Source organism: Paramisgurnus dabryanus, chromosome 24 (genome assembly GCF_030506205.2).
Source record: "Paramisgurnus dabryanus chromosome 24, PD_genome_1.1, whole genome shotgun sequence".
NCBI lineage: Eukaryota > Metazoa > Chordata > Actinopteri > Cypriniformes > Cobitidae > Paramisgurnus > Paramisgurnus dabryanus.
Window position 1 is genome coordinate 25010524 of NC_133360.1, and position 19987 is coordinate 25030510.

The following is a 19987-nucleotide window of genomic DNA, read 5'->3' on the forward strand; positions in this document are numbered from 1 at the left end:
ATCTATGGGGTATTGTGAAGTGGAAGATGCGATATGCCAGACCCAACAATGCAGAAGAGCTTAAGGCCACTATCAAAGCAACTTGGGCTCTCATAACAATTGAGCAGTGCCACAGACTGATCCAATCCATGCCATGCCACATTGCTGCAGGGAAAAGAAGCCCCGACTAAGTACTGACTGCTGTACATGCTCATATTTTTCATGTTCATACCTGCGAGTTGGCCAAGATTTCAAAAAAAATCTCTTTTGTATTGCTCTTAAGTAATATGCAAATTTTCTGAGATACTGAATTTGGGATTATCTCCTGAAATATGAAATATGTCAGTCTGTGTGTAATGAATGAATATAATATACAAGTTTCACTTTTTGAATGGAATTAGTGAAATATTTCAACTTTTTAATGATATTCTAATTATATGACCAGCACCTGTATGTGTGTGTGTATATATATATATATATATAAAATACAGAAAGAAATAATTAAGTCATACCAAGGTAGTTGGTATGTAGTAATTTTATTTAGGAAAGCAAATTATTAACAATTTAATTTTCCAGTACTCAAGGCTAGATCAAAATAAAGTTTCATCAAAATTCTAGGGATGAGATGAAGATCTTCCTTCTCCTCCTCCTCTCAGTTTTTGTTGACATATAAATTTAAGATGTTACTTTATTTTTTCAGCATTATTAAACCTTTATTTAACTCACTGAGATTAAAAATCTCATTCACAGGAGTGACCTGGCCAAGATGAGCAGCAGTACAAGAAATTCAGTAACAGACGTACACAACACAAAACAGTTTAACAATATAGCATAGTAATTACCCACATATTGTACTCCACATTTTTCTAATTTATTTTAAATATTTTTTTAGAAAACAATCAACAGGACCAATAGATGTTTTTCAACTTCAGCCAAATGTTTTATCTGATATAAATGTGTCTTTGCATTTAACACAATGATGTATTCACAGATAAGCGTGACTCCGCCCCCTCACCATTTCTATGGCAGACCTCACACTTAAAAACCAGCAATCTGTCCCCATGTAACCACTCACACACCATACAGGACTGAAGAACACACTGCGCTTGAATTGAATCAAACACATAAATAGGCAGAATGAGCAGCACTGCAAAGTTTCTTGCTAAAAGACAGGATAGAGATAAAGGTATTGGGACGAACAAGAAGGCGATACCATTCCACAAGCAGGACTATCAGAGTCTAAAACGTCAATGTTTGGAGAGAAGAACATTGTTTTGTGATTGGACCTTCCCTGCAGGTTCTGAGTCTCTGGGCTACAATAAACTGGGACCATATTCCCCCAATGCCCAAGGAGTGGAGTGGAAAAGACCAAAGGTAATGTAAACTTTTAATGTGTTGTGTACATGTTTATATGATATACAGGATTTTTGGAAACGGTCCTCAAAGCAGACTTACACATCATCTAACACTGCAAGAAAAGCACATCTATAATTACACCTCCAGCATTATGCTGTCTTGTGCTATATCTGCCAATCAGTAGCTGTCATTTACCTTCATCCATTTTGCTGTTATCTCAATAAACTTACCCATTGTTGTCATTTACCACCTGCTTTTGGTCTTGTTGTGTTTGAATCAGTAAGAATCATTTGAATTTTATTCATTTAGATTTTTTTAATCAAATTCCCAGTTTTGATTTCTATGTTGTAAAAATAGTTGAATAGTTAGATACCATATGGTGTAAATTTGGGTTTGACAAGAGAAAATGTGTTTAACCATTTATGTATGTTTGATAAAAACAAATATAAGATTGCTATTCATGTACGCCATTAGGCACAAAAAGTTGTAATTGTGTTTTAATCTTTCCTTTTTTAAAGGAGCTGTGTGCAAACCCTCAGTTTATTGTGGATGGTGCCGATCGGACTGACATCTGCCAAGGGGATTTAGGTAAACTTGAGATAAATTTCATCATGGTGCACTGGTTTTTAACACAGTCATTGGCAGCAGAGGACCAGCGTATAGATGTAGGACCAACATTTAGGAGCCAGGACCATATAAATTGCCATGACTGTTTCACAATGGTCATTTTATTTCAGGATAGCCTAAAATCTTAGTATTTCAACTTGGCATTCCTACACGGAGCGCTTTCTGCTAACGAAAACTTTTTAGACAAACTCTAAATGTTATTGCTTGTTACTTAAGGGGATCGTCCATTAATAACAAATATTCTGTCATCAGTTATGTAACCAAACAGACCTAATTTTACTGCCATCGTAGGTAACAATGTTTGGTTACCTACATTCTTCCAAATATTTTCCTTTTTTTCAGCAGAACAAAGAAATTTATACAGGTTGGGATCAATCTGCAGGTCAGTGAAGGTCAGGTAGAGTCAGACTGGTAACCAGAAGGTCACTGGTTCCAACTAGGGATGGGTAGTTTTCATATTCTAATATTTGAGCTCATAAAAAGCAAACATTGGAATATTTATTTAAATTAAGTTAAAATGTCATTTTTTAAATTTTTATTAAGTCACAATTTAACATCAAGCTTATAATTATCATTGAAACACAAACTATATAGAGAGAAAGGGCCCTATCTTGCACCCAGCGCAATTGGTTTTTCCCTCCACAGACACACGTCGGCAAACTAGGGAATGAACTTGCGCTCCCTGGGCGGTTCAGCGCAAAAAAAGAGGCGTGTTCCGGCGCAAACCATCCCTGATGCTATTTTGCAGTTTCAAAAAACAATTGCGCCACTGACCAAAAAAAAACTAGTCTAAAGTCAGTGGCGCGTTGCGCGTTGTTTATTATGCTATTTTAAGGGCGCATGCTTGACCATAATGTATAGCGTGCACAACGCGCGCACACTTTGCTTATCTAATCTACACAGATGCTACAGTTATTTTTGCAAATCATAAATTGTTACAATAAAAAATATTAACATATGACATAAGGGAAATCATTGTGGTGAGCACTGTGGTGATAGTTTATATTTATTGTGTGGCTACGTTAAAAAATTCTCATGCAAATAACGTTTAAAATATTTTCATAAGTTTTTGTGTGGCTGTATTACGTTTATTTTATGTAAATCATAATTAAAATGTTTTCATAAGAAACCTTAATGTATATGAACTGGATTTGTAAGAGTACTTTGGGGTTGGACTGCTTGCGTTTCTTGTGTCCGATTTCAAAGCCCCCAAACCGCCTTCAACCCTTTCAGCGGTGAGGGTGGACGTAGCGATGTCCTCTGCTGGCGTCATGTGTGGAGGCAGATCCACCTCCCGTTACATGGCGTGCCCGATTTATGCTGGCAAGCTTGGGATTCCCCCGTCTCCTGACATCATTGTAGCGCTTGGCGCAACGTCCTGGGGATGCCAGCTGATGAGACAATTGTGGCTATTTCCTCGCACACCTGTTTAACCGACGCTGATTTGGGCGGTTTCTCCTATCCCCATACAAAACAACTTCTCTGTCTTTGACTGCTCTTACAAGAACATCGGTCTCCACGGCTGTGAACCGCGCCTGGCGTGCGCCTGGTAAATCCGTCATAATAATAGCAACCCGCCATGGAACTTGCGCCCTTGCGTTTAAAAGGGAATGTTGGATAGCGTTCTGATTGGTTTATTTGACGTTACGCCCAAACCACACCTATGAATAATGAACCGACTTCAGACCAACCCCTTATTGATCTGTGCCTGGCACAAGAGTTATTTCTCCCGCCGGGAAAGTAGCAACAGCGCCCAAGATCCGCCCACAAAGTCACTTGCGCATTGCGTTTCGCACTTGCATTTCAGATCGTTAAAATAGGGCCCAATATAATATCGGTGTATACTGACAGTCTGTGGTATACAATTCTCTTGTTTACAGTATTTAATCTTCTTGAAAAAAAATTGCACCCGTGTGTGTACCCACGGTGTATTGTTGAGGTTTTTTTTTAAATCAAATTTTCCCATATGTGTCAATATAATATTTAAAAATCATTAAATTTGCTGAAAAAAGTTAACATTATGGAGCAAAAAAGTAAATGTTTTGGCTGAATTAAATTGTTTCATTTTCCGAAGAAAATTGAGTTATTGGGGGAAGTTAGCTTAGTGGTTAGGTCGGTAACTCAAAGGTTTTAGGTTCAAACACAGGTTTATTCATGAACTACAACCAGTGTATCCTTTAGCAAGAAAACCTACTGTATGTTGATACTTCAGCAACATGGTAAGCCCAGAACGACCATAGATGACTTTATGTATACTCTTAATGACATTGCATAAAAGCATCAGCTAAATAAAGAATTAAAAATAAGGAGTTACTATCTTATGACTTTTGATCTCTGTGCAGGTGACTGTTGGCTTCTGGCAGCCATTGCCTCTTTGACTCTAAACCACAATGTTTTGTGCCGTGTAGTCCCGCCTGATCAGAGCTTTTCAGATGGTTACGCCGGCATCTTTCACTTTAAGGTCAGATTTGTCATGAACATCCAGTGGGGTCTATAAATCTCCAACAACCATTTGTAAGATATTTACATTCAAATATTCAAAAGCTTAGTGTGGCTTATAGGTATTTTATTGTATTTTGAATCCAACAATATATGTTCGGCACTGACCTGACTGTCAAAATAATAAAACGCAATAAAATCAATTAGAGGTTTTTTTATGTAAAAATTTAATTTTCAGTATTGCATCTCGAAGCTTTAGTTTATAATATATTGTTTGGTAACGCTTTAGATTACAGCCCGGAAAGTACTGGGTAAGTACAGCGAATTTACAGCGTATGTTTCTGTAATTATAGTTTACTTATGAAGTACGTACGTGTAATTATTAGGGAACAATTTATAAGATTTGGTGAATAAAGGGGTAATAACCAGGAAAAATACAAATAATATATGCAGTAAAGTACTGCGTAAGTACAGCGAATTAACAGCATACATTTCTGTAATTATAGTGTACTTATAAAGTACATACATGCCATTTTAAGGGAACAATTTATAATATTTTTGGAACAAAGGGGTAACAAGTTCCACTTTAATTTACAGCCCACAGATGTTGTATTTACTCTGTAACTACATGAAACAAGGGGGTAACAAGTGCCACTTTAATTTACAGCCCGCAGATTCTGTACTTACTCTGTAACTACGTGAAACAAGGGGGTACATTTTTTTGACTTAGACTGTAACAACACAAAACAGTAACTAAAGAAAATACACTCTTAGAAAGGATGTGTTAATTTTTTACACATCTTTGTGTGTTAAGTTTTTAACACATTATGTGTAATTTTAACACATTATGTATCATTTTGTGTTGATTTTGTGTTAAAATATAACTCAAGTTGTGTTAAAAGTAACACAAAATGTGTTGTTTCTATAATAACACAGAAATGGGTGGATTTTGGGACAACGCATTTAGTGTGTCGTCCCAGAATCAACACTAATGTGTTGTTTTTAACACGTTCGTTCTAAGAGTGTAGTTCTAGTTTTGCTTGCTTTGTTTTCACCAAAGTTGCCTTGCCTATTTTTAATTTTGCTTGATGACCCAACAAATTCCTCTACTCTTTTTCTTTCTTAGTAACCTTTATTGAAAATTCTAAATAAATTGTATAGTACTAATAAATAGCATAAACACATTAACTGAATTTTAAGTTTTGTTTAGTAATCTAAAATACTTACTGCATATATTATTTGTATTTTTCCTGGTTGTTACCCCTTTGTTCCCCAAATATTATAAATTATTCCCTTATAATTACACGTACGTACTTCATAAGTTTACTATAATTACAGAAACATACACTGTAAATTCGCTGTACTTACGTAGTACTTTCCGGGCTGTAATCTAAAGCGTTACCTATTGTTTATTGAAATAAACATGTATTACATATGAGTTATTTTACGGTCATTATGACTACTTGACGCTCTAAATATCAAAATTAGATTTTGCGACTTTAAACAAAATGCTGGCGGGGTAAGAGTTAATGTCCAATTAGGTTTTACCATTTGATGTGACCCATTTATCATGCATATTGTGTAGCATTTATCATGATTTTCACAAAAGTTTAATGCCTCCCAGAAAATGCTCTTCTTTACATATAAAGAAACAATATATTTAAACAGACCCTCTGCTTTCCAACACACACATACACAAAAAAAAAAACATTTCATCCTACCTTCATTCTCTTTTTATCACCTCTCAAATATGGGTAGGTTTCTTCGAAAACACAGAATTTTGAGCAAAAAGCTGAAATAATTAATTTTTTGTGAAGGACTTTTGATAGAGATCAGATGAAGAGCGATCCTCAAAACTTAGACAGACATACAGCTGTTTGCCCTAGGGCGATACTTCTGGGTTTTATACGTTGCGGAAGATAATACCTGGTGGATAATAGCGGTATTGCAGATTGACGAGATAACTCGTCAATGGCGGGGAAAAGTTAAAAGTTTGATTGTATGAGTTTGGTTCAAAACATGTCTGACAATAAAAGAGGGTCTTACTGATGTCATTCTGTTTTCTGTAGTTTTGGCAGTATGGTGAATGGGTGGATGTTGTCATTGATGACCGTCTGCCTACCAGATATGGACGACTGCTGTTTGTTCGTTCAGCAGAGCGTTCAGAGTTCTGGAGCGCCCTGCTGGAAAAGGCCTATGCAAAGTGAGTGTGTGTATGAGATACAGAGAGGTACAGGTTCAGTGGCGGGCGGTGACTTCTTTATTCGAGGGCGCTCGATGCGAAGTTCGTCACAACATGTATGTCATGTGTGTGGTGTCTTAATTCAAAATATGTGTTCTGCGCGTCGAGAGATCCTATGTGCATTGCATGTCTTGTCAAAATAAGTGCCTGCTGCAGACGCGTCTAAATGATTTATTATAAAAGAGATGCTTGTGTTTGCCGGATACTCGCATAATCTCATTCATAATCATAGTTTACTGTTAAGGGAGTGTCTTGTGTGTATTTTGTGAACGTGAGCGTTTTGACGCGTGTGCAGCAGGCATTTAATTTTGACAAAACACGTGATGCACATGGTTCACATGACACAAACACATATTTTTTAAAACACACATGACACTTCGAACACTTCTGTACAGGTCATGTGTTTATTTATAATGAAAAATATTCATTTAAAATGATGGGTAAGCACTACCCTGGGCCACAGTCTACATTACAAAATACAATTGACATACAAAACATACAGACTGTGTCTGAAATAGCCCCCTATAGTGCACTATTTGAGGGAACATTCATTTTTAGTCGTGTCCAAAATCACAGTGGACACAGTGGACAATAGCCATGGTTTTGTTTTCTAGGAAACACACATACTGAAATAATGGTATATCTTTGGTTAAGTCGCTTTGGATAAGAGCTTGACAAATGCATTAATGTCAATATATTTTGTAGGCTCCATGGCTCGTATGAAGCTCTGACTTGCGGCAAAGTCACTGAGGGTTTTAAGGACTTTACGGGAGGTATTGCTGAGGACTATGAGCTGAGTAAAGCCCCTCCACATCTGTTTAAGATCATTCAGAAAGCACTTTGGTTGGGCTCCCTGCTTGGGTGCTCCATTGATGTGAGTATTTATATTTGACTTGTACTGGGTTTATGTTACCATAGCATAAAGGCAATGACAACATAACTTTTATTGAATCAAAACCATTTTATCCTGCTGAAAACAACTCAAACTAGTATTATTTGCAGTGTTGTGCCTGAAAGCGTTCATTGAACGATGAACTCATTCATATTTTGGGGGAACGTGAACTGAACATACTGTATTACTGCCTGATGAAGGTTACGGTACATTCACACTTGGCGTAAGCATTAACGGTTGACCGAAGGCTTGTCTGAAGCATGGCCGACAGCCAAAGTTATTTGCATAAGGCAATCTGATTGGCTGACGCACGCGTTGCCGCTTGAAAAGTTGAGAAATGTTCAACTTCTGCTGCGAGCAACGGCACTGACGCGGTGCCGACGAATCCACAATTCATTTCGGCCTCGCATGACGTCACATATTAATAGTGAATGGGAAGCGTTAACACTTATGCCCTGTGTGAATGTACCGCAATTCAGTTCGGCAACGCATGACGTCACCCATTACGGCACATTCACACGGGGCAAAAGCGTTAACGCTTGACGGAAGGCTTGTCTGAAGCGTGGCCAACAGCCAATCACAGTGGCCGAAGCACATGCTCGGTCTTCCATAAACATAATTGGCTGGCTCTGCCTAGGTTATTTGCATAAGGCAATCTGAATGGCTGAATTGCTGCTTGAAAAGTTGAGAAATTTTCAACTTCTGCCGCCGGCGGATCCACAATTCAGTTCGCCAACGCTTGACGTCACCCATTAAAAGTGAATGGTAAGTGTCAACGCTTACGCCCTGTGTGAATGCGCCGTTAAAAGTGAATGGGAAGCGCTAACGCTTACGCCCCGTGTGAATCCGCCGTTACTGTTAACTCGTTCATTCTGGCAACACTCTCACCAGTCAGTGTCGCACTGCAGCATGCGTCATCAAAACCAAAAGCAGATGGAGATGACAAAGCAGTAATAAGTTTTATGAAAAGGTTGGCAAGGTAAGCAGAAGTATGGACATGCGCGTTGCAGACGTACAGTATACTGTATGGATCCGTGCTTATTCAGGCTTAAAGTGGCAGTTCCCTCAAGAAATCTGCTTATGTTTGTGTCATTATGTTAATCAAACAACAAAAGACAAAAGGTAAATCACTTCTGTAGCTTTAAAAAGATTTAAAGAATGAAGCTAGCGTTATTATTCATTTGACTGTTATACCACTACTGTTATACTTTATTTGTAACTTTGTTCTTTTTTATTTTTATATGCTTATAATTTCTAGATTTTTTCTTATTTTATTTTCCTTATTTCCCCCATTTGCTGATCTGAAAATTATTCGATTCATGATTTTAAAAACTGGTGACTGGTTAAAACTGGTAAAATAATAGTTGTCTGTGGTTCTATATGGGCTGTGGCAATAATTTTGAAAAATAATAGCTCGCAGCAACATATGAAAAAAGAACTATGAATTAATGGAATATTCAATTTTCTTAAAAGAAAAATCCAGATAATTTACTCACCACCATGTCATCCAAAATGTTGATGTTTTTCTTTGTTCAGTCGAGAAGAAATTATGTTTTTTGAGGAAAACATTGCAGGATTTTTCTCATTTTAATGGACTTTAATAGAGCCCAACATTTAATACTTAACTCAACAGTTAACAGTTTTTTTCAATGGACTATATACGATCCCAAAACGAGGCATAAGGGTCTTATCTAGCGAAACGATTGTCATTTTTGACAAGAAAAATGTGCACTTTTAAACCACAACTTCTCGTCTAGATCCGGTCGTGATGCGCCAGCGTGACCCCACGCAATACGTCATGACGTCAAGAGGTCACAGAGGACGAACGTGAAATTACGCCCCAGTGTTTACAAGTGTGTTGAAAGAGGACCGTTCCGACGTTGTTGTATGTCAACTGATACTAATTAAATGTCTTTGTGTCAGTTTATTGTTTAAAATAGTCCGCAAATGTGCGTTTCATAGATGTAACACTTGACCTCTCTACGTCACTACGCATTTACGTTAGGTCACGCAGTAAAGGACCTAGACAAGAAGTTGTGGTTTAAAAGTGCATATTTTTTTATTTTTCTTGTCAAAAATGACAATCGTTTCGCTAGATAAGACCCTTATGCCTCGTTTGGGATCGTTTATAGACCTTTGAAACTCCATTGATAAAAACTGTTAAGTGTTGAGTTATGTATTAAATGTTGGGCTCTATTAAAGTCCATTAAAATGAGAAAAATTCTGCAATGTTTTCCTCAAAAAACATAATTTCTTCTCGACTGAACAAAGAAAGACATCAACATTTTGGATGACATGGTGGTGAGTAAATATCTGGATTTTTTTTAAGAAAATTGACTATTCCTTTAAGTTTTGGAACTGTGAACTTAGTTTAAAATTTTTAAGTATGAACTATGAACTGAACTAGTTCATTTTAAAACTGGTTTAGTAGTTTAGTAGAACTTTCCCAACACTGATTATTTGTCATGTTTTCTAGACTACCAGTGCAAATGAAATTGAGGCAATGAACAACCTAAACTTGGTAAAAGGACATGCGTACTCTGTCACTGGTGCAGAGGAGGTGAGAATGTTTGTAAAGCTATGGTTAAACTTAATAAAATATGAAATATAACTGGAAGGAGTCCTGCTGATTCCCCCTTAAATTCAGGTTCACTACCGCGGGCGTCCTGTGCAGCTGGTGCGTCTTAGGAACCCGTGGGGTCAGAAGGAGTGGAAGGGTGCATGGAGTGACAAGTGAGTTTATTCCTAACTTGCTGGTTAGATATAGGATGTTAGATATTCAGCCACAAAAGCCTAAATAGAAGTGGATGAGTATAAATGTATTCAAATGAGCTTTTCTGGTAACTGAACGCAGCAGGCAGTTCATTTGTTTCAGTCCACCTTTAAAAGCTGCATACAAATTCGAACGGTGCGTACTCCAAAGGCAGCATGGAATGGGGATCACAGTCACTGGTTTCCTAAATGAAGTTTTAACTGTTAAAAATGGCCCAAAGTCTTTGAAATGTACAAACACAAACCGCTTAGTGGAAAAGTATTTGATAAAAAGATTTGATAAAGTAATAATTTTTATGCCCATATGTTTACTGTTAGTGTTATGTGCCTATATTATTACTATAAAAATTATTATATATTAAAGATAATCTAAATTAAAAATAATATAATAATGTACAGTATTGAAAATACTATATTATTATTAAATACATAAATAATAATAATAATAATATAATAATATACAGTATTAAATATACTACACCAAAAAAAAAAAACTTTTTAAAATTTCCTTTAAAAAAATCCTCATAACAATTTGCACAAACTTTTTTAAAGTAAAATTTACTGCTTTTTTAAAGTACAACTTACTTTTCCAAAATCAAATAAAATCTACTTAATATAAATAATACATGAAACATTTGTTTAATAATTAAGTAAATGTCACTTAATTATTTTTATTTTAGAAGTTACATTTATTTAATTATTTAGGTAAATTCTATTTCTTGTTTAAATACTGAAGCATTGTTGTATTTACTGTTGTATTACTGTTGTATGTTACTGTATTTGCTGTTTGTTATTTTCTTTAACATTGCCTAGTGATTTTATACGCTTAAGTTAAATTAACTTAATTTTTAAGCAGATTTGAAGACACTATTTTTTTATTAAAATTTACTAGTTATTTTAGGACTATGTGCAGTGACTATAAAACATTTAATTAACACAAGAAAATATATAATGCGACTTACTATTCCCACACTGTTTATTTTGTACGTTAATTAAGTGTGTATTGTATTGTTAAGTTATAATTTTACTTCGGAAAATCTAGTTCTTAATAAATGTTAATATGTAGAAATCATGAGGGTTAACCTAATATATTTTACTACACCAAAAAGTAAATTTTTTTCAGTGTTCTACTCATTATTATTAGTTGTATTATATTAATAAATAGGAATATACAGTATTAAATATACAAATTATTATAATTAGCAAAATGATGGCAAAAGACCTTACAGTACTCTAGACAATTTTTCGTTCTTGCGAGGCTTGTGATTAGTCGTTACAAATGTCATATCTTTTTTTAATGAAATATTGTAGTGTTTTCTTTTTGTAAATGATTAATATGTGAACTTTATTATTCTTATTTTTTATAAATATTTTTTGTAGCATTTGGATTGAGTAATTGTGATCATTTTGTACTTTGTAGACCAGTGGTTTTCAAACTTTTTTAGGAGCGACCCTAATTTAAAAAAATAAAAATTATGCGACCCACACTCTACCCCCCCCCCCCCCCCCCCTTAGTAGCATGAAGCAGGGCGGGGCCGAAAGCCGTCATAGTGGAGTGAGCCCGGTGAAACGTGCACGCGCGCATCTGTATGTATTACCTAATGAGCAGACCCGACGCCAGACACAAATTCACGGATGGGCATTTCATTTTTTCAGGGGGTACAAATGAGATGGACCTTACTGCAATTCATAATATCATTAATTATGAAAATGGGCAAAAAACGAGGAAGAACCGACATACGCAACACAACGGAGGAGTCTTAAAGATTGGACCTAGCTTATACTGAAGCAGTCTAAAAACACGTCGCAGGGCTCGACATCAATGCTTGTCCGCTTATCAGGGACAAGTAACGTTAGATTAAAACGCCAATAACAATCACCAAAACACGCTAATGATTCTGCATCCTTTAGTCTCAATGACAACCGAAAGTGCATAATGTAATAACGCTAAGTTAAACAAATAAGTGCAGCAAACACAAAGTGAGTTAACACTGACAAAGTGGGTTAAACATACTGCGGTAAAAATTTGAAGTTTTTAATAACATGATACACTTAAGCAGCATCACATCACGGTTGAAAATGTGACAGATTTCATGACAGTTCACTAAACAAGTAATAAATATTAAGCCACTTACATTTTAGACGCAATGTTGACTGTTTTTGTGGTTTCAGCAGCGAAAATAGTTCAAAGATAACAGCAGAACCATAACGTGTCAGTCTTACTGCAAAACTCAACCGTGTCGTAATGGTGGCGCTTTGCTTAGCAAACAACTAAACATTTCCGCGCTCACTTTCGACAAACCAATGAAATACATTACAAATATATATTTTGTTAAATCAGACCAAACACATTTTTATTTTTATTTAGGAGTTTTTATTCCCCCTTGCATCATTTAAAAAATGGCTGTGACCCCGTGCGCAATATAATCTGCTGTCTTTGAATTTAATACAGTAAGCTGCGCACGCACATGGGTCATGTGACAGAGTGGTGGAGTATTTTTTTATTTAGTGTATTTAAAAGATATTTTACTGTGCTTTTATTCAAGTGTGTTGTAATTATTATAGTTTTTATAATAAAATTGAATAAATTATTTTAGTAAATTTTTTTTTGAAATCTTTCTATCGAGTGGCGACCCAGTTTTTAATTTCCGCGACCCACCAGAGGGTCGCGACCCAGGGTTTGAAAACCACTGTTGTAGACAGCTGCTATTCCCCAATACAAACTTTTTATCACTGCTGCACACACATGCAATTCTGGATCCACTTTCTGTTTCAATAAGTTACATTTCCTGCAAAATCCGACCCAACAGCTCAAATTATAATTCATTAGTATAAGGTAACTAAGAAAACTGATTTTTTTGTGTATTTACAATATTCCTGAATCATTGTGGAGTCTTACTGATAACTTTGTATAAAAATAATTTTTTTAGCTCCAGTGAGTGGAATTATGTCCGACTGGATGAGAAAGCTAAACTGAATTATTCAGCTGAGGATGGAGAATTCTGGTAAGAAAACTTTTATCTGAACAGCTAAAAAAAAAACACACTCAACCCCTGTAACTTTTTGCAGATATACCTTTTATACATATCTCTTTCCCTTCCTGTCAGGATGGCATATTCAGACTTTGTGCGGCATTTCTCAAGGCTGGAGATTTGTAATCTGACTCCAGACACTTTAACCAGTGAAGAGGTGAGGCACTGGAACTACTGCCAGTTTGATGGCAACTGGATAGTGGGATCCACCGCAGGAGGCTGCATTAAAAATAGAGGTATTTTAAACCAATCACAAGAACACATGACAACATAAATGTGTGTTTTAACATGTTTTCTATGTATTCTCTCTTTCTCTCTTCAGCTACATTCTCCTCAAACCCTCAGTTTGTGATCAAGCTTGAAGATGTTGATGATGACCCTTATGATGGAGAAGATGGTTGCACTTTGCTGGTGGGACTGATGCAGAAATATGGGCGTAAAGAAAAACGCACTGGCCGATCCCTGAATCACATTGGCTTTGTTATCTATAAGGTAACTCAACACTGTTTACATGCAGCCAGCAATACACAGATATTAACACTGAAACTAGTTTTATTGCCAACATTACAGATAAAATTACCGGTAATATATTTTGCAAACAAACTTTTTGCAACCTTGATATTTTGTATATGACTCTTAATATTAGAAAAGTAATATCCTGTCGTATGTGTGTTTCAGGTTCCAGATGAGGTGTGTACATGCTCTATTTGTTTTGTACATTAGGGTAACAGGATCTTTTTTCCAAGTTTGTTGATGTAATCCATCTTGATATCTTCATCTCAAATGTGTGTTTGTGGCTATAAATGTTTTTGCAGTACAAGGGTCGCAGTAATGTTCATCTCGGCTCAGATGTGCTGCTGTATAAACACTCAGTTGCGTGTAGCAGGGGTTTCTTCAACCAGCGAGAGATAAGCAAGCGCTTTAAGTTGCCTCCTGGAGAATATGTCATCATCCCCTCCACTCATGATCCCAATCTCAAGGGAAGTTTTATACTGCGTGTGTTTACAGAGAAAAAGGCGGCTGCCAGGTTTGTCAAAAATGTTTTTTATACAAGTGCTTGTTTTAATAGGTGTGTGTGCTGAAGGAATAGAGATCTCAAGAAAAGTTTCTCACCCTCATGCCATCCAAGATGTATATGACTTACTTCATTCAGTTGAACACAAAGGGCCCTATTTTAACGATCTGAAACGCAAGTGCGAAGCGCAATGCGCAAGTGACTTTGTGGGCGGATCTTGGGCGCTGTTGCTATTTTCCGGCGGGAGAAATAACTCTTGCGCCAGGCGCAAATCTATAAGGGGTTGGTCGGAAGTAGGTTCATTATTCATAGGTGTGGTTTGGGCGTAACGTCAAAAAAACCAATCAGAACGCTATCCAACATTCCCTTTAAACACAAGGGTGCAAGTTCCATGGCGGGTTGCTATTATTATGACGGATTTACCAGGCGCACGCCAGGAGCGGTTCACAGCAGAGGGGACCCATGTTCTTGTCAGAACAGTCAAAGACAGAGAAGTTGTTTTGTATGGGGATGGGAGAAACACACCCAAATAAGCGTAGGTTAAACAGGCGTGAGAGGAAATAGCCACAATTGTCTCATCAGCTGGCATCCCCATTGTTGCGCCAAGCGCTACAATGATGTCAGGAGACGGGGGAATCCCAAGCTTGCCAGCATAAATCGGGCACGCCGTGTAACAGGAGGTGGATCTGCCTCTACACAGATCTGCGTCCACCCTTACCGCTGAAAGGGTTTGGGGGCTTTGAAATCGGACCCAAGAAACGCAAGCAAGGTCCAACCCCAAAGTGCACTTACAAATCCAGTTCACATACATTAAGGTTTCTTATAAAAACATTTTAATTATTATTTAAATAAAATAAACATAATACAGCCACACAACAAACTTAAGAAAATATTTTAATCATTATTTGCATGAGAATTTTTTAACGCAGCCTCACAATAAATAAAAACTATCACCACAATGCTCACCACTATGATTTCCCTTATCTTGTGTATTAATATTTTTTATTGTAACAATTTATGATTTGCAAAAATAACTGTTGCAACTGTGTAGATTAGATAAGCAAAGTGTGTGCGCGTTGTGCACGCTATACATTATGGTCAAGCATGCGCCCTTAAAATAGCATAATGAACCACGCGCAACGCGCCACTGACTTTAGACTAGTTTTTTTTGGTCAGTGGCGCAATTGTTTTTTTTAAATTGTAAAATAGCATCAGGTATGGTTTGCGTCTCAACACGCCTCCTTTTTTGCGCTAAACCGCCCAGGGAGCGCAAGTTCATTCACTAGTTTGCTGACGTGCGTCTTTGGAGGGAAAAACGCGCTGGTGCAAAATACGAATGATACATGCGTCACTGACAAAGTCAATTGCGCTGGGTGCAAGATAGGGCCCAAAGTGTGGGCATGCAAAAGGCAAAAATAGACCATTGCATTCTAAGGGCAAATCCTAGGGTTGTAAATGGACATGTTAAAATGTCTCTGGATAATTTTTGCACTTAATAAAGCCACAAACCTTCTATGTAGATATCAGAAAACAATTTAACAGATTATTTCAATGCATTCTTTGGCACCTTTAAGTCTACAGGTATTGTCTAGATAAACATCACATGGTAGTACTAGTTCTGTTCCACATTATTTTTAACCACTATAATACTAAACCCTCAAAATAACCTCAATATCTGATCTTTGACATGAACTTGACTTTGTCCCAAATTGTAATGATTCCCTACAAATGCATGATGGATATATTTCTCTTGTCTCTTTTTCTATGCAGCCCGTTGGATGTTAATATCACTGCAAATATTCAAAAGGTAAATTAATCTATTAATTACAAATAGTGTGTATTGTTTTTAGATATTCAGTAAGCAAGGAACATGGGTAGTTGACATGAAAATGTCCTCGAGTGTGACAACAATTATAACAATTATTGAGAGGTATTGTACTTTAAAATGCATGTCGTCACACCACAAGACCGCTTAAATGGAACAAATAAAGACAAACACAGGACTTATAGTACTTCACCTTGTACACACATTTTAATATTTCATTTTATAATCACCCATCTTAATTTACGAATTCATATATACTCTATTCAGTTACATTTCCCCTGAATTAAACAAACCAAGTTATTGGATAAAATATCATTTATTTCTTTCAGGATCGCATATCTGACAATAATGTGGACATACGTTATAAACAGCTTTTTATGCAGTTTGCTGGAAATGTAAGTACAATTTTATTTTATTTGCCGGTGCAGTAGGATGTACAGTGTTGATCACAGTAATGTTGAGGTGTAATTTTGTCTTTTCTATTCAGGACTCAGAGCTGTCTGTGGTGGAGCTACAGCAGATGCTGAAGAACTTTGTCGCTAAAAGTAAGAACATTCAGATTAAAAGCTAACTTACAGTAAGTATTTTTACCTCGCCTGTTATCCACACAGTAACATTTTAAATTGTTTTACACAGGAACTGATATCAAGTCTGATGGTTTCAGTAGGGAAACGTGTCATCACATTATCAGCCTGCTAGACGTATCCTTTCCTCACTGGATATATGAACAAATGATACATTACTGAATTTTATATTGTTTGAGATATCTTTGGATGAATTTATCTCTTGAATTTTTATATGTTAAGATTCTTGTGCCACTTTATAGTCATAAGACTATCATAACCCCATCATGACCCTTGACCCTCAGTCCAGAAAGATGGCAATGGCAAACTTGGTCTGGTGGAGTTTTACACCCTGTGGATAAAGATCCAGAAATATTTGGTAAATCACACCAACTAACACAGTTATATAGTTCAGCAGCGTGGATTTAATTTAAATTCAGCTTTTTACTATATTCTAAGACTAATCGTTCACTCGTTCATTTAATCGTTCATTTAATCGTTACTGCTGTAAAAAGGCAAAATATGCATACCTAGGATTAGGAACTCAAAAGAGAAATGACAACTTTATTTATAGCTATATTTACAGTACAGTATAAGTGACCATAAAGCACAACTGTAAAACACACTTTTTCATTGTGTTTAGTTAGTGATGTAAATACTAAATTTTATTTTCTGTGCTAACTCCTCAGGAAATTTTTAAGAAAAGTGACGCAGACAAGTCAGGCACCATGAGTTCATATGAGATGAGAGATGCGCTTAAATATGCAGGTATTGTTTATACTAATTTGTTTAAAGGACAAACTATTAAATATGTTAAATAGCTTTCCTCCTCAATGTGTTATGAAGATGGAAAAGTGGTCACAATGAAATTGATTATGCGTTTTTTCTCCACAGGGTTCCAAGTGAACGGTGAAATACTTCAGGTGATAATCTCACGTTATGCCAATAAGCACCAAGCCATTTACTTTGATAACTTTGTGGGCTGCCTGATCCACTTGGAGATGCGCTTCAGTAAGTTTATCTGTTATTACAACAAGAGAGATTATCATGTATCCAATATAATCCAACTTAATCTGTCAAGCTACCAGAAATGGCTTACTTGCTTTTTTGTCTGCACAGAACAATTTCAATTCTTCAATAAGAACACCGGGAAAATCGAGCTGGATATCCAGGAGGTAAAGTGCAAATGTTAATTCTGATTATAAACTGTGATGATTTTGTATATTGTACAGTTTTGTTATTGTGTCTATGTGCTTTGTTTTGTAGTGGCTTTGCTTGACCCTCTAAAAATCCACAAATTTCCTGCAAAAACAAAAGACTCAGAATTCCTGGGAGAAGGATGGTTGGGCTGATGGAGTAAAATCAGTCCGAGTGTGTTATCTAAACCATGAATTGTTTTTGATATGCAATTTGTTAATGGTGATGAATCTAAAAATCTGAGTTTTGAGTATTCATTTAGCATTTTTTATTACAACATTTATTTTATGAAAAATGTCATTTTTGTCTTTGGGTATCAACTGAGCATCGTTTAAATGCCACGGCCTAACAAAGTGTTTGCCCTTGTTTTCTCAAGCCGTTTCAAGTTGATTTTGAACTCAATAATTGACGAAAATCAATCAGGTTTTATGAAAGGGCGCCATATTTTCAATATTATAGGCTTGTCTTCAACGTGATTGATTACTTTGATCTTATCGAGGATGACAGTTTAATTTTTTTTTGGACTTTTTCAAGGCCTTTGACACTATTGAACATACTTTCATTTTTTTCTGTTTAGAGTGTTTTGGTTTCGTAGCCCATTTTTGTAATGCCATGGAAACATGTATGCAGGAGGAAATAGCTCCGTAAAGTTAGCACATGGCACAACCCAGAGATTTCTTCTAGAAAGAGGAATCCGACAGGGCTGTCCAGTCTCTGTATATCTTTTTCTTATTGTAGCACAGGCCTTCTGTCATTTCATTAAGGATAGTAAACTAGAAGGGATTCATATTGCTGGTAGAAATATTTAAATTAGTCAGATAGCAGATATAACAGAAATTAAACTTAATCCAGTTTTGTCACACCCATTCTCTAACAGGACAAACATACACTGATAGCAATAAGCTCCGGGGCGGATTTGTAACGGATCCGCTCCGAAGTCGGCAGCTCCGGTCATAGCTTCAGGGTACTAACACCTTTGGTCACCCTATAGCAGGGGTCTTCAACTACTTTTCTTCGTGGGCCAGATTTTAAAATTGTAAATATGACATGGGCCAAACCTTTACCCCTATTTTTACTTTTGATATATTTTTTACTTTTACCATATATATGTGTGTGTGTTGTTGTCATTTTTGTTACTTTTGTTGTAGTATATTTGAAAAAAACATATTAAAAACATGCATTTTCAAAAAAAAGCCTTTTAATTACTGAAAACTCATATTTTCTTTATTAATATTTAAAAATAGTTTAACATGTAAGAGCCAAATGTTAATAGTAAAAGTGTAAAAGATCAACACTCCTATTTTGTTTATAACTGTTTAACTTTCATTAATTGTTACATGTCAAGTATTCACAACATATAGCCAGTATTCTCCTAATGACTAAAATTGAACTACATGTTTTCTTTTTTAATATTGTATAGATATATAGGCTAAACAGCTTTTCCATTGTACATTACATACAGATATAACTGTCGGGAGTTCGCCCCCTAGTGGCAATCATAATGAAAATGTAGTTAAATCGTAAATCTGTCATGGGAGAGAACCTTTAATCAACGAATATATTTATAGTTAATAATTTACTTACCAGTAATTAAAGTATTCAAGTGTTACTGATAAAGTAAAACAAAAATTATTAATAATTTTAACTTTGCACATAGTTTTGATTGGAACACACTGAAATACATCACTTCCGGTCGCCGCGTCACATGCGGTGTAGTCGCATACGTTTATTTTTTTTAATGCATCCAAAGCTCGAATTGGATCAGATAATTACGCATCCGCAGATGGTTGGCATCCCACACAGCCCCTTTCTGTTTTGTCTTGTACAGTGGAAAGGTAAAAGTAACTACGCTGAATTAAAATCAGACTATAGTCGTTTCTCAATAAGGCTGCAGCCTCCGGAGATCGCATTTCCAGGCTGCATACGTCATTAAGTCTCATTTCAGAATTTTAACAATTATAAAGTTGACTATTATTCTTAGTTCATCGTAAATTGTTGTAATATGCTAATGATTTGTGAATGTAATGCTCAGTTAACTTAAACTTGAT

At 36.1% G+C, this 19987-nt stretch overlaps 1 protein-coding gene across 1 annotated transcript; it reads left to right on the forward strand.

Moving 5' to 3' along the window:
• The first annotated feature begins 1068 nt into the window (after positions 1-1068).
• On the forward strand, positions 1069-19410 carry LOC135741006 (calpain-2 catalytic subunit-like). The gene is made up of 21 exons (XM_065259614.1): positions 1069-1353; positions 1854-1923; positions 4305-4423; positions 6471-6604; positions 7349-7517; positions 10012-10095; positions 10183-10268; positions 13238-13312; positions 13415-13575; positions 13662-13831; positions 14018-14029; positions 14155-14366; positions 16125-16161; positions 16509-16574; positions 16667-16724; positions 16816-16880; positions 17053-17121; positions 17432-17510; positions 17637-17753; positions 17862-17917; positions 18009-19410. Exons 1-21 carry the CDS (start codon positions 1117-1119, stop codon positions 18027-18029), a joined length of 2097 nt encoding a protein of 698 aa, XP_065115686.1. The 5' UTR covers positions 1069-1116; the 3' UTR covers positions 18030-19410.
• Positions 19411-19987: the final 577 nt, after the last annotated feature.

Excerpts from the sequence above, each read along its gene's own strand:
- LOC135741006 (XM_065259614.1), top strand. The coding sequence starts at position 1,117 with ATGAGCAGCACTGCAAAGTTTCTTGCTAAAAGACAGGATAGAGATAAA. Across the intron at positions 16,575-16,666 it reads TTATGCAGTTTGCTGGAAAT|GACTCAGAGCTGTCTGTGGT; the intron begins GTAAGTACAATT and ends TTTTCTATTCAG. Across the intron at positions 17,511-17,636 it reads AGATGCGCTTAAATATGCAG|GGTTCCAAGTGAACGGTGAA; the intron begins GTATTGTTTATA and ends TTTTCTCCACAG.